The sequence below is a fragment of the Armigeres subalbatus genome, chromosome 1, assembly GCF_024139115.2.
Source record: "Armigeres subalbatus isolate Guangzhou_Male chromosome 1, GZ_Asu_2, whole genome shotgun sequence".
Lineage (NCBI taxonomy): Eukaryota > Metazoa > Arthropoda > Insecta > Diptera > Culicidae > Armigeres > Armigeres subalbatus.
In genome coordinates, this window is record NC_085139.1 from 108765079 (window position 1) to 108790463 (window position 25385).

Here is a 25385-nt window from a genome sequence, read left to right on the forward strand (position 1 = left end):
GATCCAAACGGTTTTGGATGTATTTTACAAGAGTTGTCGTCAGATGTAATGCGTGAAATGGTTACAAACTGTTTGAAATCAAGTGATCTACCCGACGTAGTTAAGTTTGTACCGAGTTGGAGTAATTTAGAAAACCTACGATATGTTTCCTTCAAGATTGGAATAGACTGGAAGTATAAAGAAAAAGCGCTTATGCAGTCAACGTGGCCTTTGGGACTACTGTACAGACCGTTTGTACATCGTGAATCCAGCTATTGGGAACCATAAAAAAAGTTTTTTGCAGTCTGCAGTTTTCATTTTGTTTGAATCATGTAATGTAATATCTTGTTTAAATTGTATTTTGTTTATGAATTATTCTCTTAATATTGTGTGTAATGTAAACTGATCAATCATATGTAATTAGTAGAAATTAAGTTAATAAGATCATTGGGGCTATATTATTATTAGCCTGTTGATCGAAAACAAATAAACAAATTACCAGAAGGATAGAGATTATATGTACCAAATTTGGTTGAAATCGGCCAAGTGGTTCAGACGTAGTTAGCGAACATACATGCAAACATACAAACATTGATTTTTATATATATATAGATGTTTGAACAATTTTTTTTCGCTGTGTATATTTTTTTCACATAGCCCCATTGATTACCTAAAACTTTGCCGAAGACATCAAAACGATCGGTCAAGCCGTTTTCAAGTGAAACTTTTTTGAAAGTGTTCAAGGTGTTTTTGCTTAGGCCCTTGTCAAAAGTTTGGCTAGAGTCAAAATGGCAAACCAATGATGCAGATTATGCTTTTTGATCACAAAGAATGTACATTAGGGTGTCCCAAAATTGGACAAAGTCTGGGATTTTGGGGGCTCAACCTTCAAATGAAAGCTTATAGTATAACAAAAGAAAAATTGTTGTATGACAACTCTGGGAAATAACGTTTACGGGTAGCCCTGACGCATTTTATGAAAAAAGTGCTTTTTTTAGAGGTACCATAAAAAAAAAAGGTATATCGGAAAAAAAATTCGATGAAACCCATCAATTTTATATTTTTTACATTTAACCTAATATCTAAACTTTATGCTAAAACTTTGGTATGGCATGTTTTACATTAATATTTTTTGTACTGAAGTTTTAAATTCGCTAGAACGATGATTTTTTAAATATATTTTTCTATTAATGCACCCAAATCGGGTATCCATGGTAACGCCGTTAAAACTAGGCATACATAGAAAGATGGGGAATTTTATAACGAACAACTTTGCTGAAGAAGGCATCTTTCTATCTCCAGCCGTTTAAAAGTTATTCACGATTTACTGCAGATAGATCATTTTTATTTTAGCATATTGATATATTTATCATCTAACATCTATGATATTTATGGAAACAAGAACAATCTTCACTAATTACAAACTATTCCTTAATATTATTGAAAACGGAACGTTTTGAAGAATTATTTTGATGCTTACGATTTTCTGCTACGACCATTAGCAGATGAAACTTTTCTTGGTCTGTCTGTGGACCAAATTCATTGTATAGCCCTCTCCATCCCCATCAGTGTTGGTGCTATGTTTACAAAATTTTTCTTTGTTTGCTGTTAGAACTGTCATATTTTTCTTGTTTGCTGTTAGAAAACAACAAACAATGAGTGGAAACACTAAGAAAAATATCGCAAATTTGAACTAGACATCAGGTGAAAATGCAAATTTTCACTTTGATTCAGTGTGCAACAAAAAAAATCACTCTGTGATAGTGTTGGTAAAATCTGCTTGGAGACCTCAATTCACTTGCTACTCCAAGAGCTCGTTCTGCTGGATCGTTTGTAACACACAAACAACGGCATTTGGTTTTTGCTGCGATAAAATCATTTCTGTTGTTCCAGGTGGTTGGATCTTCGTGCAGGAAACTGCAATCAAGTTTCAGAATTTCAAAAAACTTCAATGAGTTTTCTGTGACATAAACTTCTAAACCTCCTTCAATAGCACATTTTTTTACTCTTAGCATGTGCTGTTTATTACTTGGCGTCTTCAAATTCCGTACCATTTTTCTTTTCAACTCTACATTAACGTTATCATCAAAAAACGAAAGGCTGATGTTTAGCTCCGACAGATACCATAGATGCTTTTTGAATTTCTGGTATGTTTTTTGGCCTAACTCTTTGTCATCATAGTTCTTCAAAGCTCGCATGAACTTCAAATCATTCAACGGTGCATCTGTTGCAATCGGAGCTTTGTACCATCCCCTGATGTAAATTAGTACAACGAAAAGAACGAATCTTTCAAGTTTTTCACAATCTGGCATAAACTGATCTCGAAAAAGATACATTTTAAGGCTGTAAATGGCTTTAGCCATAAATCTAGCATGGTGCAGTGCACCAGGACGACGAAACGTAACTGCTTTGCTATCGTCTAAGCACACTAGGGTTAGCTCGAGAAACTCAGCATAGTCTTCACGAATGTGGGTTTGCAACAGCATCCGATTGCAAAAGGAAACGATGTTTACCTTTTCAGTTTCAGCAATTTTACCTGTTTCGTGAAGGCAATTTATAACATTCTTAGCTTGCAAAAAAAATGTAACTATATTTACCTGCAGGGAAGCCAGAATATACGCTTTTGTCCAATCTGTCCCATTCGTCACGGAACGACTTGAACAGCATGTCGTCTGGTGAAGTCGTAACTCGACCGAAACAAGTTTTATAAGCTGTGCCAAGTACCAACTCATAAATATGATGTCTACAAGGTAAATCTAATAACTTTCTTCCTAACATTCGTTCAAGGATAACAGCAGCTCCATTTTTCTCTCCAGAATTCACATTTGTAGTATCATAGCATTTTCCGATGATAACACCATCTAGATTCCAGCATTGCAAAGTCTCAAAAACTGCTTCAGCAACGGCTTTTCCTGTTCCGCATTGAAGGAAAACACTGTTGATAATTTGATCCAATCCATCCATTCCGGTAACAACAACTGCAATTTTTTCAGTTTGTTTCCGATTGAACTTCAGTTTCTTGGAATCAAAGTGAACAACCAAAGCATTTTCTTTGTGGAAATGTTCCTGAATTCCGTTTACGATTTCTTGGCGCACCTTAAGAAATGTGTCATACTTTTTAATATACAATATTATAACATATAGATGAAATATCATACCGTTTTGCGTTTTCTATGAATTGTTGATTTGCTTAAACTCACGTTTTCGGCATCCAAACCGATAGCAACTGCTGTGGCCGCCAGAACGCCAACAGCTCCACGATTAGATACCTGGGTTCTATCTATGTTTTCGATAATGCCTTTTGTCATCAACTTAATCCGCTTATTTTGGTCCGGCACAATTCTTTCATTATCCACGATTACTTCTCGTATTGTAGCCTTTCGTTCCACATGACACTTTAAGTTTTTGCCTTTTTTTGATTTTTTCTCCATGCTACACTGCTTGCAGGCTAACGGAACACTGTTTAAGTAGTTTTCTGGAAATTCAATAGGAGCTTTGTTGGCCACTTGTTGTTGCCAAAATTGAAGCCGCGAGTTATCGTTTTGCAGTTCAGCTTCAATGTGGATATTACTAATGTTGAAGAAATGTGTCATCCGGTTCTTGAAAGCCTTTAAGGATAATGGGTCTGAACCTTTCTTCATACACGACTTTCTTATGCACTTCCAAGTTGAAATGAGCTTAGCAATCTTTCGAATTACATTCCGTTTGAGCTGATGTGGTAAGCCGGCTTGATTCCAAATAGACACAGTTTCGGTGGCCACAATTCCGAGGCTTTGTGTGGCAGAAAATGTTCGGTTTTCACACTGAAACCGATAAAAGCTGACAATATCCAACTCCGACGGCAAATGATTTTTTGGAAGGTTTCTCCTTGCAATGCCAGTTATGATGTCCCTTAATTTGTTTTTTGATGACATTTTCTTTTTCAGTACTGATTTCGTATGAATTGTTATAGAATTGGAAGGAAACTGAAACCAACTCTCGATACCATTCCTCTTATATAGGCCCTGGGTGAATTCTAGAAACTTCGAAACGAAACAAACAAAAAATACAAAAGCGTTGTCAGAGCTACTGCTTGGGTGAAACTCAGTTAGTATGTGCTGATTTGTAGATAGGTCATTGTTTGTTCCCAACTATCGTACTACTGAGACTCAGTAAATCGTGAATAACTTTTAAACGGCTGGAGATAGAAAGATGCCTTCTTCAGCAAAGTTGTTCGTTATAAAATTCCCCATCTTTCTATGTATGCCTAGTTTAAACGGCGTTACCATGGATACCCGATTTGGGTGCATTAATAGAAAAATATATTTAAAAAATCATCATTTCAGCGAATTTAAAACTTCAGTACAAAAAATATTGATGTAAAACATGCCGTATCAAAGTTTTAACATAAAGTTTAGATATTAGGTTAAATGTAAAAAATATAAAATTGATGGGTTTCATCGAATTTTTTTCCGATATACCTTTTTTTTCGATGGTACCTAAACGTCATTTCCCAGAGTTGTCGTAGAACATTTTTTCTTTTGTTATACCCTAAGCTTTCATTTGAAGGTTGAGCCCCCAAAATCCCAGACTTTGTCCAATTTTGGGACACCCTAATGTATATGCAAAATTTCAGAGAAAACAAAAAATACAAAATGAAATCTCGAAAAAAATCATGATTTCATAGAGAATTGCTCTATTACGTTGCGATCCCAGAAGTAGTTGGAATTAGAAATACTAGATGGAGAAAAGAAACTGCAAGAGATTGAAAAAATGAGGAAACTAGCTTATATCCACCAACTGTAAGAGTTACAACAAGAAATCCCAATCGAAATTTCGCCAACGTCCAACATTTTTTGACGGACAAACGACTATTAACGAAATAGAGAAATATAACTCCCACTTATCTACCTGCCTAACAATTTCCTGCAGTTCAACCTCAGACCGGTGACGTTTACATTATTATTATTATTTATTTATTACATCAACAGACTTGATACAGCCCCAATGATGGTTAAAAAATATATATAAATACAATATCACACCATTACATTAAAAACATTGTCATACTTGTAGAACTCATATTACCATCAGGCAGAGGCAGCACAGGTTACACGAAAACAGGTAAGGGTCGTTTGGCCGAAAGTCATTTAGCCGAATGCCACAAGACCGAACAAACCATTAGACCGAAACCCATCTGGCCGAAAGTCATTTGGCAGAACGAGACAAACGGTCGAATACGTCATTTAACCAAATAGGTCATTTGGCCGAATAGGTAATTTTTCCGATCAGCTCATTTGGCCGAATAGGTCATTCGGCCGAATATGTCATTTGGTCATATAGGTCATTTGACATCCCACTTCTCACTTCTCAATTCCCAGGGAAAAGTTAGAAATGAGAAGTTTGAAATGATGAGTAAGAAGAGAGGTGTTTCCTTTGTAAAGCGAGGGGGTTCCCTAATAGAGCCTTTTTTCCGGCACTGACTTACGCGTCAATTGCGATTAACAAAGATGTCAGCACTGTATTTACGAGCCCGGTTAACCCGAAAGAGACACTCAGGGTAGGTTCTCAAGCCTATCAGATCCCCGTATTCAACCCACAGTAACAATCGTTACTCGTTTTACTAGGACCAACTGTTCTCTAAACCGACAAAGGGTCTCTCAGTAATCGCGAAGGACTAGAAATTGGAAATCATTCTTCTCAAGATAGATACTCATAATACAACTAGCTCTGAGAGTAATAGGTTGAACTTCCACTATTTTATTGGAGCTGTTCACTGGGACATTGCCGCCTCGCTGCTTAGGGGCCATCCACAAAGTACGTGACACTCCTAGGGGGGAGGAGGGGTTTCAAGCAGCGTGACGATTCATACTAATATTTTAGAGTTTTAATACAAAAAGTGTGACGAAGGAGGGAGGGGGAGTTGAAAATCGCCGATTTTTGCGTGACGTACTTTATGGATCTTCCCTTAGTGTTCATTCATCACTTCCACAGTTATTAACCGCGAGATTTCTAGGCCAAGTTCCCATTTCTGTATTTGTATATCATGAGGCCAACTCGGTGATACTTTTATTCCCAGAAGCCGAGACAATTTCCAAAACGCAAATTGTCTAGACCGGCACCGGGAATCGAACCCAGCCACCCTCAGCATGGTCTTTATAGTGTAATCGTTCGCAAATCTTCTGAGGGAATTAATTAACTTTGGTGGCTTTAGTGCCACTCTCGCGTACGAGAGATCACCAGTCTATCGACTTGCCCGACTATTTTTTAAAACAATTCCTCAAAGAAAATCCTCGAACGGTTGCTAACTGAATGTTCAAAATCACCCGCTGAATTCTGGAAAACCCACACTAACATCCTTCGCCCCAGTTACCCTCGCAGTCACTTAAACTCGCTCAGCTGAAACGCAAAACAACTAGAGGAATAGAAGTCTGAGGTGCAATCTACAAACGGAATAACGGAAACGTAAAGAGAACAGCAGGTTCCCATGGAACTGCCGAAACAAAATCGAATAGAGAATTATCCTCAGAGCTTCTAATTCAACAAATTTATTATTCTTTACATCTTCATTCGGATTGGACGGAATTTATGTAACTAACTAAGAAAAACTATTTCATGGCCATGTTCTTTCCGGTGGAGTGCCGAAGACGAAGGGCTTTTCCGGCGGCGTGTCGAAGACGGAAGGCTTTTCCGGCGGTGTGCTGAAGACGTAGGACTTCTCTTTAAGAAAGGACACAGACTGAAGTGCGTCAATTACCCAGAAATTCATTCATTTCATTTATTTAGTCTACATCTAAACAGATAACACTGAATCAACAATTTGACGCCACAATACACGGTTCGAGGCCGCATCTCTCCATCCTCGAATACGTCCCACGCTCGCCAAGTCGTTTTGCACCTGGTCTGCCCATCTCGCTCGCTGCGCTCCACGCCGTCTCGTACCTGCCGGATCGGAAGCGAACACCATCTTTGCAGGGTTGCTGTCCGGCATTCTTGCAACATGTCCTGCCCATCGTACCCTTCCGGCTTTAGCTACCTTCTGGATACAGGGTTCGCCGTAGAGTTGGGCGAGCTCATGGTTCATTCTTCGCCGCCACACACCATCTTCTTGCACACCGCCAAAGATGGTCCTAAGCACCCGTCTCTCGAATACTCCGAGTGCTTGCAAGTCCTCCTCGAGCATTGTCCATGTTTCATGTTCATAGAGGACAACCGGTCTTATTAGCGTCTTGTACATGACAGATTTGGTGCGGTGGCGAATCTTTTTCAACCGCAGTTTCTTCTGGAGCCCGTAGTAGGCACGACTTTCACAGATGATGCGCCTTCGTATTTCACGACTAACGCTGTTATCAGCCGTTAGCAAGGATCCGAGGTAGACGAATTCCTCGACCACCTCGAAGGTATCCCCGTCTATCGTAACACTGCTTCCCAGGCGGGCCCTGTCGCGCTCGGTTCCGCCCACAAGCATGTATTGCTTCACGTTTCAGGCGGGTGTACAGTTCTTCCACCTTTCCAAATGTTCGGCCGACAATGTCCATTGCATCCACGAAACAAATAAATTGACTGGATCTGTTGAAAATCGTACCCCGGCTGTTACACCCGGCTCTCCGCATGACACCTTTGTAGATATATAATATAAAAAATGGTCGTGAGTGGCAGTGAAAAAAAAGTAAAGATTCCGCCGACAACCTTCTAGCGCAATGATGAACAACATGCACGAAAGTCTATCACCTTGTCTAAGTCCCCGGCGCGATTCGAACAAACTGGAGTGTTCGCCCGAAATCTTAACACAGTTTTGCACACCGTCCACCGTTGCTTTGATTAGTCTGGTAAGCTTCCCAGGGAAGCTGTTCCCGTCCATAATTTTCCATAGCTCTATGCGGTCTATACTGTCGTATGCCGCCTTGAAATCAACGAACAGATGATGCGTTGTGACCTGGTATTCACGGCATTTTTGAAGGATTTGCCGTACAGTAAAGATCTGGTCCGTTGTCTAGCGGCCGTCAACGAAGCCGGCTTGATAACTTCCCATGAACTTATTCACTAATGGTGACAGACGACGGAAGATGATCTGGGATATCACTTTGTAGGCGGCATTAAGGGTTGTTATCGCTCGAAATTTCTCACACTCCAGTTTGTCGCCTTTCTTGTAGATGGGGCATATAACCCCTTCCTTCCACTCTTCCGGCAGCTGTTCAGTTTCCCAGATTCTGACTATCAATTTGTGCAGGCAAGTGGCTAGCTTTTCCGGGCCCATCTTGATGAGCTCAGCTCCGATACCATCCTTACCAGCTGCTTTATTGGACTTTAGCTGTTGGATGGCATCCTTAACTTCCTTCAAGGTGGGGGCTGGTTGGCTTCCATCGTCCGCTGAACTGACGTAGTCATCTCCTCCGCTGTCTTGACTTTCACTGCCTGTACTTTCAGCGCCATTCAAATGTTCCTCGTAGTGCTGCTTCCACCTTTCGATCACCACACGTTCGTCCGTCAAGATGCTCCCATCCTTATCCCGGCACATTTCGGCTCGCGGCACGAAGCCTTTGCGGGATGCGTTAAGCTTCTGGTTGAACTTGCGTGTTTCTTGAGAAAGGCACAGCTGTTCCATCTCCTCGCACTCCGCTTCTTCCACGCGGTGGCGAGGAATAACCCTTCTTAATTTAGCGTACAAAATTATGTCTCTTATTCAGTTCAACAGATTGAGACCGCTTGAAGAGTCCTTTGTCGACGAATACCAAGCAGGTTTTCGTGAGAGCCGATCAACGACGGATCAAAAGTTTATCCTGAGACAAATCCTTGATAAATTCCGGGAGTACAACTTGCAGACACATCATCTGTTTATGATGTAAAGGCGGCGTACGATTCAGTGAAACTGAATGAATTATGGCAAATTATGCTTGAACATGGTTTTCCGGCGAAACTGATACGGCTGATTCGAATAACGTTGGACGAATCCAAATCAAGTGTAAGGGTTGCGGGTAAAATATCGACGTCATTTGTTACCTTAGATGGATTAAAGCAGGGTGATGCACTCTCGAATCTACTGTTCAATATAGCGCTCGAGGGAGCGAATATGACAGCTGGTGTGCAAAGAAGCGGTACCATAATCACAAGACGGCATATGCTCCTGGGATTTGCGGACGATATCGATATTATCGGGATTGATCGCCGTCCCTTGGAAGAGGCTTTTATGCCTTTTAAGAGGGAGACAGCGAGGAATGGACTCACGATCAATTCCAGCAAAACGAAGTATATGGTCGCTGGCAATCAACGTGGGTTCATTAGTCGTGGTGGTAGCGAAATGGTTCTAGATGGTGAACAATTTGAAGTGGTAGAAGATTTTGTGTATCTTGGAACATTAGTGACGTGCGATAATGATGTTACCCGCGAGGTGAAAAGGCGGATTGCAGGTGCAAATAGGGCTTATTACGGACTTCGTAACCAGCTTAAGTCCCGTAGTCTGCAAACGAAAACAAAACTCGCGCTGTATACTACTCTGATTCTTCCGGTGGCTTTATACGGCCATGAAACATGGACGTTAAAGGAGGCTGATCGGAGAGCTCTTGGAGTGTTTGAGCGTAAGGTGCTGCGGACAATACTCGGGGGTAAACAGGAGAACGGTATTTGGCAGCGTCGCATGAATCACGAATTGTACCAGGTGTATAAAGTGCTGAATATTATTAAGCTTATACAACACGGCAGACTATGGTGGGCTGATCACGTTGTTCGTATGCCGGAAGAACGTCAAGCGAAGACAATATTTAGTAGAGAACCCGGAAGAGGCAGCAGGCTTCGTGAAAGGCCGCGTACATGATGTTTTTTTGCAGTTGAAGAAGACGTGAGGGCGCTCAATGTTCAGAGCGTTTGGAAGCGATTGGCCCAGGATCGAGTCCAGTGGAGAAGGATACTCCATTCGGCGTAGGTTCATCGAAGAGCTGTAGTGCATCAAGTATCAAGTGAGTACTTTTGCTTCTTCTTCTAAGTTCCGAATTCGGTTTTGAACAGAGATCTGGCATTTTGGAATCTCGCCTTTAGACAGAGCACTAACCAGTCAGAGGATTCAGTAGATCCACCAAATTCGTACCCGCTTCTTTCCTAATAAAAAAGCGCCTTAAAAAAAATCACTGCGTCCTATGCTAGACGATTTTTTGCCTTTTTTATGAGAGAGAAGGTCATCGCATTTTGCTTCGGACTTTCGAGGTCACACACTCATGACACAGAATAGCCCCATGGTACATCATTATGCTACTATATGCACATTACAGTATTAACAGAACATCTACGACAATTCACACTGTCCTTGAGTTCAGTTCTAGATATTCTAAATAATAAACAAGAAGATGTGCAAAGTTTCCATCATTCTTATGAGTTAGATTAGCTCTTTGGGACATCTTCTCACCAACATAGATACATACTTTACAATATTATCAGAACGTCTTAGATAAATGATATCTCGGAGTCATTTCTACTTGAGAGAGTGACCTATACTCCGTGGAGCGCTTTGTTGGTCTTACAGACCTTCGAGATCTGCACTCTGAGTAGTTTGGAGTACCGACATTATACTTTAAATACTGTGAGATGTCCCTAATACTGAATTGATGTTTATGTAAAAGTATACCCAAGGTACCGTAGAATACTTTGTTGACTACATACACAGATCTCCAAGAACAACAATGGTTTGAAGAGTTTTCCTTTCCAATCTGAGGTAGGCTTTTTCCATCTTTTCTAAGTCATGTCCTTCAATATCAATGTCATCGGCAAAACCCACTAGCTGATCGGATTTCCGGAAATTCGTATCATCCCTCCAAAGCGATGTTCAATGGCAAGCACGCATGCCTACAGTATTTCAGTCTTTCATGCTACTTTACAGAACGTGCTGCCGAACTGGCAACCATTAGCTACATATAGCTTAATTTAATATCGTCTTACAGTTTGCATTCTTATGCTTTTGTGTCTGTGCCACGTCATTTGACTTGGGGACCGCATATTTCAGTCTATTAGTGAGTTGTATTCGCATTGAATGATACAATTGAGTGTGTCTCCCGGCCGGTCTACGTATTCAAGCTTTGTCGGTCTTCGGTCATCAGTACCCATTCACGGTTTTGGCTGATGCGTTCAAAGAATTACACACACTAACCTCTGTGCATGCCCCTTCAAAGGAATCGATACAAAATGCGCCTCTAAAACAACAATTGATGACAAATGGAATATCAAATTATACGCAATTCAAAATTATTATTTTGGAGCCATGATTCTGTATAAGTCATATTCATTCTTTCTAAGAGGCATATTACTTCTCTTTCCCCACAATTAAATATGCATTTGAAGACCCACGCGTCAGTAGTTCGTTTCCGTTCTGAGGCGTGTTGTCTTGTTAAGAACGATATTATTAATATGGTGTGTGTACCGATAACTTTTTTTTTAACTTGCATTGCATCTTGGAATATATAAACCACGGTTTTGGCATTGAATAGTTACAATTTAAATTTCTTTATATTATGTTTGTTCTCACAGCCAACTCAACTCCAAACAAATAAAAAAGGGCCACCTAAAGCCTCACAAATGATAATCGAACCCAGCCACCTCCAGCAAAGTCTGCTTGATAAACGAGCATCTAACCAACGAACTGTCAAAGACTCCCACGTTCCGATGATACATTGGGGCATTGAGGCTGATTCAGGCCACTTATCATCGGTTTATAGCCACGTATTATATCAGTGTATCAGGGAATACCCATATTCGAGCAACGGTTCAAAATAGTCGCGCTACTCTGAATATTCGCGTACATGCAAAATTGAGCATTGTCGCGTGATGGTGCTTGACGGTCATTTCGTCACACTTCACCTCTCGGTCCGGTTGGACAATTGGAGATTAGCTACAGTTCAGATCTGCCAATAGCGAAAGTCGTTCAATTCGCTCTCATGTTCACGCATTGGGCCTATTTTTGGGCCCGGTATCGCCCAGGATGGGATTATAAATTATAAACAAACATAACTGGATTGATGATAACTTTATCGTATTTTCATTACCAACTCTGCAGTTGCTGGCACATGTCTGTTTGAGATAAGGATTGTGTTCTGTAATACTTTGTTTTTTTTTTCGCTAATCTGGATGGAGATTAGGGGTTCGTGTTTTCTGCAACTGCATTTTATTGGGCAACGAAGGCGAATATTGTAAGTGAATTCGTGTCGAGCAGTACACTGTGAAACTCACGCAAGTAAACAACGTTTGAGGGTTTGCCTATATTAGTTCGACCTCAATGTGGGCCAAGCAAGCAGAAAAGACCACCTATTTGAGAACATCCTCTACTTATGTGTAAAATTTGTTCAACGTGTACTTGGCGCTAAGACAAGAATAGTATCAGTCATTGCTTCAATGGGAGTTACTAACTCAGAAACAAAGTCTAACCTAAAGATTAAAGTTGACTTTTGCTCCCACAGGGATCGATAAACATGGTTTGCAATTATGATGACTAAGAAGAATCCACTGTAGTAACACTCAGATTTGTATGTGTTTATCTATGTCAGGAATAACATCAACTCAGGTGTATTCATTCGTTGTTTTAGTTCAAAATATCCTCCCGTTACAGGCTGTATCATAATACGTTCTTTTGAGAATTCGTCTTGAATGTGAAGGTGGTTACGTAATCCCATAGGCGTAACTAGAGTCCCGGTCTAGGGGGAGGCATGACCCCAGCTGAATGAGAGATGATATTCTTAGGCGATATAGAGCACTGCATGCACGGGCTGGCAAGGGTTTTTTATGCCTTTGCCGCTCATTTTTCTTTTTGTTAACATCACTTAATATGCGAAAAAAATAGTTTTATTTATAGCAATATAGTGTGATTTAGTCAAGGCGTGTCTATTTTTCATATTCATTGTATTAATTATAGATAAATGTGTGGTGAGGATTCTCAATCGCGATGTCTTTTAATCGTATTTTCATTATTTATGCACAGGGTTTTATTAATCAGCTTTGCAGGTTTTGGATCTCTATATTTACGTTTGTATGATATGCGGAAAGCTTTGAAAATGTTTAAATAAAGGGGCCGTACTTTCTTCATAACTTCATGATAATTGTATGATATTCCGATTTTAAGGAGCACTTTGGGCTAATGGGAAAAGTAGGAGGTCGATTTTTTTCTCACGCTCCATATAAATAAAAAAACTGTGAGACGGTTAGTTTGAAAACCTAGGAAAATCCCTCACTAAATAAAAGTAGAAACGAAGATGATTTGTTTATACTTAATAAAATTTCAATAACATCTCTATCATTGTGTTTATAATTCTAATATTTTCATCCTAAAGAGTTGCGGCTCTGCAAAGCGTCATACACAACTGAGCGCCTATCAAATAAAAAATGTTTTAAAAATCCTTATATTTATTAGAATATCAAACACGATTTTCTGTTGGTTCTCAGAGTATATTGTTCATTAGTTTCCATCGTCATATTACATTAACAAGTTATTCTACATTATTGATATATAAACATAATTCATAATTTAACTAGTATATTCCAGTGACTCTGGCAACACTTCTACCAATTTTGGTTTGTTTTGATTACTCATAAACATTTGTAGTGCAATGCAATATTGCTAGTGATGTTGCACGCAAGTTCAGGGAGGGGATAATATTCTGACGTTTATTTGACAAGACGTCATTCAGTCTGTCATCCAAATTGTTTGTTGTGATCGCATATTCCGCGACGATCGCGATCACCTCGCGAAAAGTTTTTTAATTAATCCGCCGGTATTTTCGCGTATTTTAACGCGTCCCCGCAATTTGGATGTTGAGACGTCCCAATAACCTTCGATGTGCGTCTCTCGGGAGGCCCTTGGTGAATGCATCAGCCGGTTGATCCTCGGAACGGATGAATTTTAGTTGTAATCTTCCTTCCTTGATGTGATCCCGTATAAACATGTATTTGATGTCCAGATGTTTCATTCGTTGGTGTGATCGAGGTTCCTCCGCGATACTAATACATGGAACATTATCTTCCATAATAATGAATGGAATGCTACCCACATCCAATTCTTTGAGGAATTTCACAAGCCATATTCCTTCTGTTACAGCTGTGCAAAGTGCAATAAGTTCTGCTTCTGATGTTGACAAACTGACCGTTTGTTGTCGTTTCGTTGACCATGAAACTAAGCTTCCAAAAATTTCGAAAGCATATCCTGAAACCGATTTTCTATCATCAGGATCATTAGCGAAATCTGCATCCGCATATCCCTTGACAATGTGTGTGTAAGGTCTCTTCTCATATTTTATCATTGTATCCGTAGTCCCTTTCAGGTATCTAAGAATACGTTTCAAACCAACCCAATGAGCATCAGTCGCACAACTCTGATATTTACTTAGCGTATTGACTGCCGCGCTAATGTCAGGTCGAGACGTTAGTGTTAAATATTGCAAACACCCAAGCAGTTCCTTGTAGGGATGAGCAGTTTCTTGCTGATTTGTTTTAGACCATTTTACATTTGAATCGAGCGGTGTCCCCACAGGTTTACAATCAATCATACCGAAACGTTTCAAAATCTTCGCAACGTATCTTGATTGTGATATTTCTATCGTTTGGTTTTCAAAATCTCTTTTAATTTCCATTCCGAGACAATATTTGACCTCATCAAGGTCCTTCATTTGGAATAGCCTTCCAAGTTCTTCTTTTATCCAATCCAAATTTCCCTGATCGTTGGTTAAAATCAGTATGTCATCCACATACAAAAGCAAAATAATTCCTTTTGCTTTGGATCTATATACACAACAATCACTTTTAGGGGGAGAAAATCCCAATTCTTTGACTGCATCGTCAAACTTCTTATTCCAATTTCTGCTTGCTTGTTTCAATCCATACAAGCTTTTATGCAAACGAACAGTCTTCGCTTTACCATTTTCGTCTGCTGGAAGTTTCATAAAAATATCTTCATCTAGATCACCGTACAAAAATGCCGTTTTTACATCCATTTGGTGAACAAGCATTTTGTATTCATTTGCAAGAGCCAATAATAATCGGACGCTGTCCATTTTTGCTACTGGTGCAAATGTTTCACTGTAGTCAAACCCTGGGCGTTGTGAACATCCCTTTGCTACAAGTCTTGCTTTGTATCTCCCATCTTCTTTCCTTGTGAAGACCCATTTTGATTGTATTGGCTTGATGTTGTTTTTGTAGTTGACCACTTCCCATGTTTTATTATCGTCTAGTGATTTCATTTCATCGTCGATTGCCTCCCGCCAGTGCTCCCAGTCTTCCAGTAGTTTTAATTCAGTGATTGATTGCGGAATGCAATCATCAATAACTGGCGCAATTTTTGCAGAGAAATTATGAAACGTAGTCTGTTTTCTGTTTCTCGTGCTTCGACGTAATTCTAGCTGTTTCTCTGTGGGTTGTTCGTAATTATCTGACTCCGATGTATCATTGGCTTGTTCATGATTATCGTTTTCGACGATTTCTGATTCCGATTCTTCGAATATGCCATTATTTTCCCCGGAAATCGTTTCTTCAGAATCTTCCCGATCCTCTGATGAAATTTCTTCTGGAATTTTAGTTTCCTCGTTGCCATTTTTCTCATCGGTATTCTCTTCACAAGTTTCTCTTGTAATTATTTGAGAGAAAACCAAATCATTTGAACCTGCAGACTCACCGATATATGGTGTTTTCGATTCATCAAATACTACATTCCTGGCAATTTCAATTCTCTTCAAAGCGTCATTCCATAGCCTATAACCATTATTCGCGTAGCCCACGAATATCAATCTTTTAGATTTGGAATTTAATTTTGTTCTCTTTTCTTTTGGAATGAGTTTGTATGCTGTACATCCAAAAACTCTAAGATTTTTTAAGTTTGGGAGTTTTCCAAACCATTTTTCATATGGCGTCTTATTTTCTTGTAATGCTACCGTAGGGGACCTGTTTGTAAGGTATGTCGCTACATAAACAGCCTCTCCCCACATTTTCTTAGGTAACCCACTATCATGAAGCATTGCGCGTACTTTTTCCATCAATGTTCTATTGAAACGCTCGCTTACTCCATTTTGCTGAGGAGTATACGGTACCGTATATATCATCTGAATTCCTTTACTTTTACAGTAATTCTGGAACTCTCTATTCTGATATTCCTCCGTTATCTGTACGAAATTTAGACAGTTTCTGACCAAAATGTGCTGTACTAAATTCGTAATATTCCTTAAATTTTTCGAAGACTTCATTCTTTGATTTCAGAAGATAAACCACGGCGAAGTGCGTAAAGTCATCGATAAATGTTACCAAATAACGATAACCATCATGAGTTGCTACCTCCATAGATCCACAAACATCGGAATGAACTAGTTCCAATGGTCTAGTAGACCTTGGCAACCTCAAACTATTAAACTTGTTGCTAACTTGCTTCCCCGCAAGGCAACTTTCGCAAACATCTGGCAAACTGCCAACACTTTCTTCACCACAGTCGATACCTTCAACCATGCCATTTCTTACTAATTTCAGCATATTACTTTTGCCTAAATGTCCCAATCGTTTATGCCACGTTTCAACATTTATCTGGTCCTTTCCTACTAATGCTGAGGTTACATTGCCCTCCAACTCCAATTGCAAATAATAAAGACCATTTTCCATTATCCCATGGGCGATAACCTCCCCACCATCATGGATTACGACATCCTCATACATAAAAGTAACTTTCTTTCCCATAGAATTTACCCTTCTAACTGAAAGGAGATTCACATCTAGCTCCGGAATAAAAAGCACATTATAGAATTCGAGTTTCTTTATTTTGTTTTCTCCGACAACACTGCTCACTCGTACCTTACCTCTCTTCGTACCCCGAAGAGTTGTTCCTGATTTAGCAGTTGCAATGACGACTGGCTTCTCCAATTCTTCCACATCTTCCAGCATTCGCTCGTCATTCACCATGTGGTCGCTGGCTCCTGAATCGACCACAAATCTCACTTTCCGTGATGTTTCACCGTTGGCGCTGGTTTGAGTCATCAGTGCATGATGGCGACTCGGGTTCTTTCCCTGCCATCGGGGATGTTGACATGCTTGTTGACCATTCCATTGTCCTTTCTTCTTCTTCAACGGGCATTTGTTTTTGTAATGACCAGTTTCTCCACAGCCAAAGCAAACGTTCACGTGCTTTTTGTTCGACTTCAGTGCGACGTCATCTAACCCTCTGATCCGCCTTCCAACCATTGTTTCACCATCGATCATTTCTGCATACATGCGTTTTATCTCGCCTAATGGTTTACGACACAACTCATCGTTTGGTAGCACAGTCAATGCACCCTCGACATGCTTAAATCGGTTTGGCATCGCAATAATTAGAGCATGGATCTTCTCCGCTGGCGTTAGTCCAGCTCGCATTCTCTCCAGCTCTCGAATGATCAGATCGTATTCATCAAACAAACGCTGAAGGCTATCAAAACGTTTATGTTTGAGATTGAATAGACGATCTCGCATCGTGATCATTGCTCCAGTTCCAACTTTCTGGTATGTGCTGACCAACACATCCATCACTTGCTTCGCATAATCTAGGCCAATCAATTGATTTAAAACCTGATTATTCACCATCAGCACTATTTCGTCTAAAGCGTCCATATCTTCTTCCATCCGTTTCTTCATTTTTTCTTTCCTCGCTGCTTCTTCTTCGGGTTTCGCTCCCGGCACCGGATGGGCATATTCTTCTTCCACGGGAGTCCTCAACAGCTTATGCACCAGACGCATCTTATTGAGATGGTGCTCAATCCGCCATTTCCAAGCAGGGAAATTCGCTTCGTTCCCGTCGAATACGCACGAACGGTCTCCACGATAGAGCGCCGCAACGGACGACGGCCCTCGCTCAAGAGGAATGCGTTCCGTCTTGTTGTTTACTACTGGTTGACCACCAGCTAGTTCCCCATCGGTAACCCCGAGGGCAATATCTTCCTTCTTACCAGGCATCTTCTTCAACTAATCGCTTTAGAATAACTTCACTTGACTCGACTTTCTACCAGTTAACCACTGGGCCCATAACCTATTAGAATATCAAACACGATTTTCTGTTGGTTCTCAGAGTATATTTTTCATTAGTTTCCATCGTCATATTACATTAACAAGTTATTCTACATTATTGATATATAAACATAATTCATAATTCAACTAGTATATTCCAGTGACTCTGGCAACACTTCTACCAATTCTGGTTTGTTTTGATTACACATAAACATTTGTAGTGCAAACCAATATTGCTAGTGATGTTGCATGCAAGTCCAGGGTGGGGATAATATTCTGACGTTTATTTGACAAGACGTCATTCAGTCTCCCGCATAATGAAAAACGACATGCCATGCAGTCAAAATTACATATGTGTTATAAGATATATTGTTACTATTCACTTCATTGTTAGCATACCATTTTAAGCTTGATTCACCATACCAAGCCTACATCAACACTTACTGTTAATACATAACATGCTGTCGATGTGTAATTATATAGTTCTTGAATTGTACATCTACCAACTGATGTATGGTACATCGAAAATTTTGTTCGAAAAAAAGACCGGATTTAAATGTTAATTATACTTAACCGCCCATTACTCATATGGTAGTTTGGCCGTTTACCATCTGAGCTACTGTTGAAACAGTATATGAGACTGTCCATTTATAGTTGACTACTATTAGTGAGACCTTCGCTACAATACCACTTATTCTCTTTAATTATAACAGATGCGGTCTACGTATGGTCCATGATTATGCGGGCTGTCATCCAAATTGTTTGTTGTGATCGCATATTCCGCGACGATCGCGATCATCTCGCGAAAAGTTTTTTAATTAATCCGCCGGTATTTTCGCGTATTTTAACAATATTTGCACTCACTTTTAAGATGTTGCTCGATTTTTGTAATTTTTTTGTTTGTTCTTCAATTCTGAAAATATTTTAAGGATTATTGAAAAAATCATTGAGATTCGGAAGATGTTTTTTTTAGCATTGAATGAAAACTACTTAAAACCGTATTTTGAGATTTCGTGAATAAACTTGATACTTACTTCATACTTGATGGGCTACAGCTTTTCGATGAACCTACGCCGAATGGAGTAACCTTCTCCACTGGACTCGATCCTGGGCCAGTCGCCCTGAACACTGAGCGCACATCAGGGCACACATCAGGGCCTCTTCAACTGCAAAAAGCCATCGCCTTCCACGAAGCCTGCGACCTCTTCCGGGTTCTCTACTAAATATTATCTTCGCTTGACGTTCTTCCGGCATACGAATAACGTGACCAGCCCACCGTAGTCTGCCGTGTTGTATAAGCTTAATAATATCCAGCCATTTATACACCTGGTACAATTCGTGATTCATGCGACGCCGCCAAATACCGTTCTCCTGTTTACCGCCGAGTATTGTCCGCAGCACCTTACGCTCAAACACTCCGAGAGCTCTCCGATCAGCCTCCTTTAACGTCCATGTCTCATGTCCGTATAAAGCCACCGGAAGAATCAGAGTAGTATACAGCGCAAGTTTTGTTTTCGTTTGCAGACTACGGGACTTAAGCTTAAGACTTAAGCTTACGAAGTCCGTAATAAGCCCTATTTGCAGCTGCAATCCGCCTTTTCACCTCGCGGGTAACATCATTATCGCACGTCACTAATGTTCCAAGGTACACAAATTCTTCCACCACTTCAAATTTTTCACCATCCAGCACCATTTCGCTACCATTACCACTAATGAACCCACGTTGATTGCCAGCGACCATGTACTTCGTTTTGCTGGTATTGATCGTGAGTCCAATCCTCGCTGTCTCCCTCTTAAAAAGCACAAAAGCCTCTTCCACGGCACGGCGATCAATCCCGATAATATCGATATCATCCGCAAATCCCAGGAGCATATACGATCTTGTGATAATGGTACCGCTTCTTTGCACACCAGCTCTCCTAATCGCTCCCTCGAGCGCTATATTGAACAGTAGATTCGAGAGTGCATCACCCTGCTTCCATCCATCTAGGGTAACAAATTACGTCGATATTTCATCCGCAACCCTTACGCTTGATTTCGATCCGTCCAACGTTATACGAATCAGTTGTACCAGTTTCGCCGGAAAACCATGTTCAAGCATAATTTGCCATAATTCATTCCGTTTCACTGAATCGTACGCCGCCTTGAAATCCATAAACAGATGATGTGTCTGCAAGTTGTACTCCCGGAATTTATCAAGGATTTGTCTTAGGGTAAACATTTGATCCGTCGTTGATCGGCCCTCACGAAAACCTGCTTGCTATTCGCCGACGAAGGACTCTTCAAGCGGTCTCAATCTGTTGAACAGAATACGGGACATAATTTTGTTCGCCGAACTAATGAAGGTTATTCCTCGCTAATTGGCGCACTCCAGTCTGTGCCCTTTCTTAAAGAGAGGGCAAATGAGGCCGTCCAACCAGCTAGCAGGCATTTCCTCGTTTCCCATATTTTCGACATAATATGGTGCAGAACTTCATAAAGCTGCTCACTGCCATGTTTGAGAAGTTCAGCCGGGAGCTGGTCCTTCCCCGCAGCCTTTTTGTTTTTCAGCTCTTTAACAGCTTTTTTAACCTCATCTAGTGTAGGCGACTCCACAGCTTGTCCATCGTCGTTAATATTTATTCTGTTCACCGATGCACCGTCACTTCCTCTATTCAACAAAGTCTCGAAGTGTTGCTTCCACCTGGCAGCCACTTTGGTTTTATCTGTCAGCAAATTCCCTTGTTGGTCGTTGCACATGACGGGAGATGGCGCTGTCTTTCTCCGCACGCCATTGACAGACTCATAAAACCTCCGCATATCGTTCTGCTCCATTTTTTCCTGCGCCTCACTAATAACTTGTTCTTCGTATTCTTTTTTCTTCCTGCGGTGGGTTCGTTTTTCGGCTGCTCTTGCTTCCTTGTACCGATCTCTATTCGATCGGGTACCCGACACCAACATCCGGCTTCTGGCAACGTTCTTCTCGTCTGTCACTCTCTGGCACTCCACATCGAACCATCCCGTCCTGGGTCGCCTCTGTGCAGTGCCTACCACTTCTCGTGCTGTTGTGCTCACCGCTCCATGGATCGACTCCCATAGATCGTTGATGTTGTCGCTAACGTTGATTGCACTTATCCGTTCGTCGAGCTTCTGGCGGTACTCAGCCGATACTCCTTCCGCCGACAATCGCTGGATATTGTAACGCATCGTTCGCTGTGATCTTTCGTTCGATACAGTTGACAACCGTGATCGAATTTTACTGACAACGAGGTAGTCATCAGAGTCAATGTTCGGACCTCTGAATGTCCGCACATCGATAACATCCGAGAAATGGCGCCCATCCACCAGAACATGGTCTATCTGGTTGCAAGTTTCACCATTTGGGTGTCTCAAGGTGTGCTGTCGGATGTTCTTTCGTGCAAATTAGGTGCTACTGATGGCCATCCCTCTGGCTGCAGCAAAATTTACTTGCCGTAGACCGTTGTCATTGGTAGCGGAGTGAAGGCTCTCCCTACCGATTATGGGACGGAAAAGTCCTCTCTACCGGGCCGTTAGCATCTCCGATAACAATTTTCACGTCATGCTTTGGGCACTCTCCATAGGTTTTATCAAGACATTCATAAAACGTGTCCTTCACGTCGTCGGATTTATCGTTTGTCGGTGCGTAAACGTTGATTAGGCTGTAATTGAAGAATTTGTCCCGTATACTCAACACACAGATTCGTTCGCTAATGGGTTTCCACCGCGTCACTCCCTTCATCTGCTTACCCTTCACTACGAAACCAACTCCATGCTCTGCTTTTCCGCCGCCGCTGTGATAGATGTTATACTTGAATGCAGTGTTGGTCGTGGGGTCCACGGCTTGGAATTCTCGTTCTCCGGATCTAGGCCATCGGACTTCTTGAATAGCGGCCACGTTCACTTCAACCTTCTGCAGTTCACGAACCAGAAGGCTCACTCGTCCAGGTTCATTTAGGGTCCTGACATTCCAGGTACCGAGTTTCCAATCATAGTCCTTATTTCGTTGCCGGGTCGGTTGCCAAAAAAACGTTCTCTTTTTCTTCTATCTCCATTTTCGTGGTATTTGAGAGGCTTCAGTAAGCTACCTTACCGGGGTCGCGTTACCTACATCGCTGCCACCTTAGGTATAGCTGACGCGATACAGCATTCCATTAATCAGCCGCTGGTTACCAGGCAGATGCTGTTTGAGCCGCACCTCCTGGTGAACAGACGCTCGAGGCGTACCTTCTCACTCTAGCTCATGGTTTCCCAAATTGTGGGTTCGACCCCCAGGGAGGTCGCGAGCGGATTGTTGGAACAAATATTAGTTGCAACTCGGATGCCGAACCTTTTGATCATATTTTTCAGGAACTTAATTTCAAGTTCAAACCACATTTTAGTTTAGCTTAGCTTAGCTTATCTTTGACTGACTACACATATCTATGGTTGCTACTCCGTGATTGACCAGAATCAGTGAAATTGCACAAAGAATCAACTGAATGATTGACTGGGATTGTTCAAGCATTCTCAGTGTGCAAGTTTCAGTGACTCTAATATTCAAATGATCAATAACGGCGCCGGCCACGTCCTTGTAGTCAGTTAGGAAGAGGGAAGGAATATTAGTAGGTGGTTTTTGCTATTTGAAGACCGTGTTTACCTCTGCGTCTCCACAAAAACCACAGGAAGGATTATCAGTTAGTTGGTAGGCATCGTTGGATCTGGATTCACTCTGATAAGCGATACGACCGTGCCATTCTTTATACACAGTGATTTTACCTAACCATGATTCGGCCGCACAAAGCAGAACAAACTAACTACCTGCACACCGAGCAGGAACACGATCAAACGTATATCTATTGGTTTACTTCCCGACCGCACAAACTACAACCACAGAGAAACAGACGTCTCACTCAACATATGTTCCATCGTACACCTTTTTAACGGTTTATTTAACTTCTTTTAGGTGGTCAATCGGCCACCGATGGCGCTTTCATCGATTATGCTTGTGTTTGACGTTTGCACACTACCGTCATCTGGTTGCCGCTTGGCCACACACCGGGATTATAGCATTGGGCGACAATGTTTTCGTGACGATGATTTTGATTACATTTTGTTCTAAGTGAGACGTCTGTTTCTCTGTGCTACAACGATACCAGATCGTTCGACGTGTATATGAACCGAGCATGGACAATAGTCACCATGCATGCCCGATGGCATATGCAAACTGTAAAGGATCGAGTTTTTGACGACCGAACCGACGTGCAGTATTCTGTACTTACTACTTGCCCTTACTTGACCGGAGCAAAGCGCAATACAAGCGCATTATCCGCCGAATATCAAAAAGATTTTTTTTCTCCGGCTCGCGACGAATAACACACGCACTGTACTTACTTTCCCGATGGCTACTGCAAGCTATAGAAGATCGCACTTGTCTCGAACGGATCAAAGCGCAATACCTGAAACACGAGAAATCACGCACTGAACTGATTTTTATTACCGGCCGCGCAATGCAGAACACAATATTTCGGCCGATCGCGCGATCGTTCTGCTGTCCGAAACAAGAGAAATCACGCACTGAACTCTCAAGTTCAAACCACATTTTATTTTAAATAGTCATCACCACGCTATTTTAGAAAACATTTATGCCTAATAGATGTCCCCTTAATGAAGTAAAATAAATACGCTAACATTTTGACAAACAATATCATGTTCGTCATTTTTTGCATTTGTGCATGTAAGCTAACGTGAATATTTTTTAGAAGGAAGAAGCCGAAACAGATGACATTCTGATTCAATTAATGCTTAATACTACTTGATAAAATGCATTTTTTTATAGGTGGGTCGCGAGACATATAGAATTTTGCTAGGTGGGTCGCATACCCAAAAGTTTGGGAACCGCTGCTCTAGCTGATGTCAGAAGGACAACAGTGCCCAGGCTGCACTACCAGCTAAGTACACAACCCTTAGCTGGCGGTCTTTTGTCATCGGACGACCCGTGGAAGCGTGAGATAGGGACTTGTGGGGACCAGAGCTCAGTTGGGCGCTCCTTCCTTGATGTCAACCCACCATTTTGCAGCCCGAATAAACTTGATACTGGGGGAGAAAATACGACTATCGTTCGAGTTCACTTCGGTTTTCAACAGCAACTACATGAGCATGAGCATGAGCATGAGCATGATTGACCGCCCACGGTTGCTACTCCGTTATTGCCAGGTCAGCTGTAATTACACAGAGAACCAACAGATGAAGTTTGGGACTAACATCATCTTCAATGTGTAAGAACTGGTGACCAAAAAATAAGCAATACCAGCGCCGGCCGTGTCCGAATGCAGGTCAATTAAGGAATGGGTAGGAAAATGTTGACATGATACTCGCTTTGATAGAAGCCGACGAGTCATCTGCACTTCCACGAGAAATGACTGGGGTGTTGGATATATGGGGTAGGTATTGTGGCAGGGTTCGTTTTGGTAAACGGTATGCCGTGTATAGCGTGTATTTTGATCAATTCATAACATAATCGAACGAGCACTAATTATTTTAATTACCAACCGCACTAGGCAGAACAAAATTGTCGATGACCAGCCGATCTCTCTGCTAACCGCACAAAGCAGAACAACATTTTCGATGACCGGCCGATCGTTCTGCTTACTGACGCGAACTGAATCTTCACTTTTCTAATTAATTTACTCGCCCGCACAAAGCAGAACAACATTTCGATGATCGGGCGATCGTTCTGCTAACCGCACAAAGCAGAACAAATTATGTGATGACCGGCCGATCGTTCTGCCTACTAAATAAATCACGACTGTATGTGACCTCTGAATGCTGAACTTGAAAACACGCCCCAGAGACGTTCAAGTATCTAGGAGTATCAAACCCCCTGTCGGAATTGAGTGAAAAGTAGATCATGTTTGTTTGTTGCTACATGAAAGTGTGAAAATAGTGATCATAGAGCACAAAGTGCATATGTGGAAACTGATTTAAATATTCGAAAAAGTGTTCAATGATTTTTTGACTAGTAAAAGAAACCTGATTACAACAGAAACATAAATTCAATAAATCCTAAAAAAATATGTTTTATCACTTCAAACTTATGAGACTTAACACATATCAACGTTTTCACACAATACTGGCAAATATACTGGTATAAAGATTAACCTGTCAAAATCCAGGTCAGAATTCACAATACATCAAAAGTTATGTGTATTTCAAAATTAATGTTTTTTTGGACATTTCTTGGAAATGTTGATTTTTTAGATTTTCTTGCTGAAACACATAAAACTAATACATTTGTATGAACACATGCAGAGAGAGAGAGAGCCGAATAATTCAAAACAATTACTAAAATATAAAAGTTTCTTTTTGACGTAGGACTTACGTCTCTCTTTACTATACCGGGTGTCATTTCAAAATTTCTAAATCGGCCGCGTTACGCTGTGTTGAAAGATTTCAAACGTTAATAGCTT

The 25385-nt window shown here is 41.1% G+C and overlaps 1 protein-coding gene across 1 annotated transcript; it reads right to left on the reverse strand.

Moving 5' to 3' along the window:
* Nucleotides 1-1477: 1477 nt before the first annotated feature.
* On the reverse strand, nucleotides 1478-4203 carry LOC134206414 (uncharacterized). Its single transcript, XM_062682130.1, has 3 exons — nucleotides 2577-4203; nucleotides 1778-2515; nucleotides 1478-1614 (listed from the first exon to the last, which is right to left on the reverse strand). Exons 1-3 carry the CDS (start codon nucleotides 3133-3135, stop codon nucleotides 1478-1480), a joined length of 1434 nt encoding a protein of 477 aa, XP_062538114.1. The 5' UTR covers nucleotides 3136-4203.
* Between the last annotated feature and the right edge of the window lie 21182 nt (nucleotides 4204-25385).

Bases quoted from the DNA above. Each gene is read 5' to 3' on its own strand.
- LOC134206414 (XM_062682130.1), bottom strand. From the start codon at position 3,135: ATGATATTTCATCTATATGTTATAATATTGTATATTAAAAAGTATGAC. The intron at 2,516-2,576 runs GTAAATATAGTT...TTCACGAAACAG, and splicing joins ATATTCTGGCTTCCCTGCAG to GTAAAATTGCTGAAACTGAA. The intron at 1,615-1,777 runs GTGAATTGAGGT...GTTTTCTAACAG, and splicing joins ACGAGCTCTTGGAGTAGCAA to CAAACAAGAAAAATATGACA.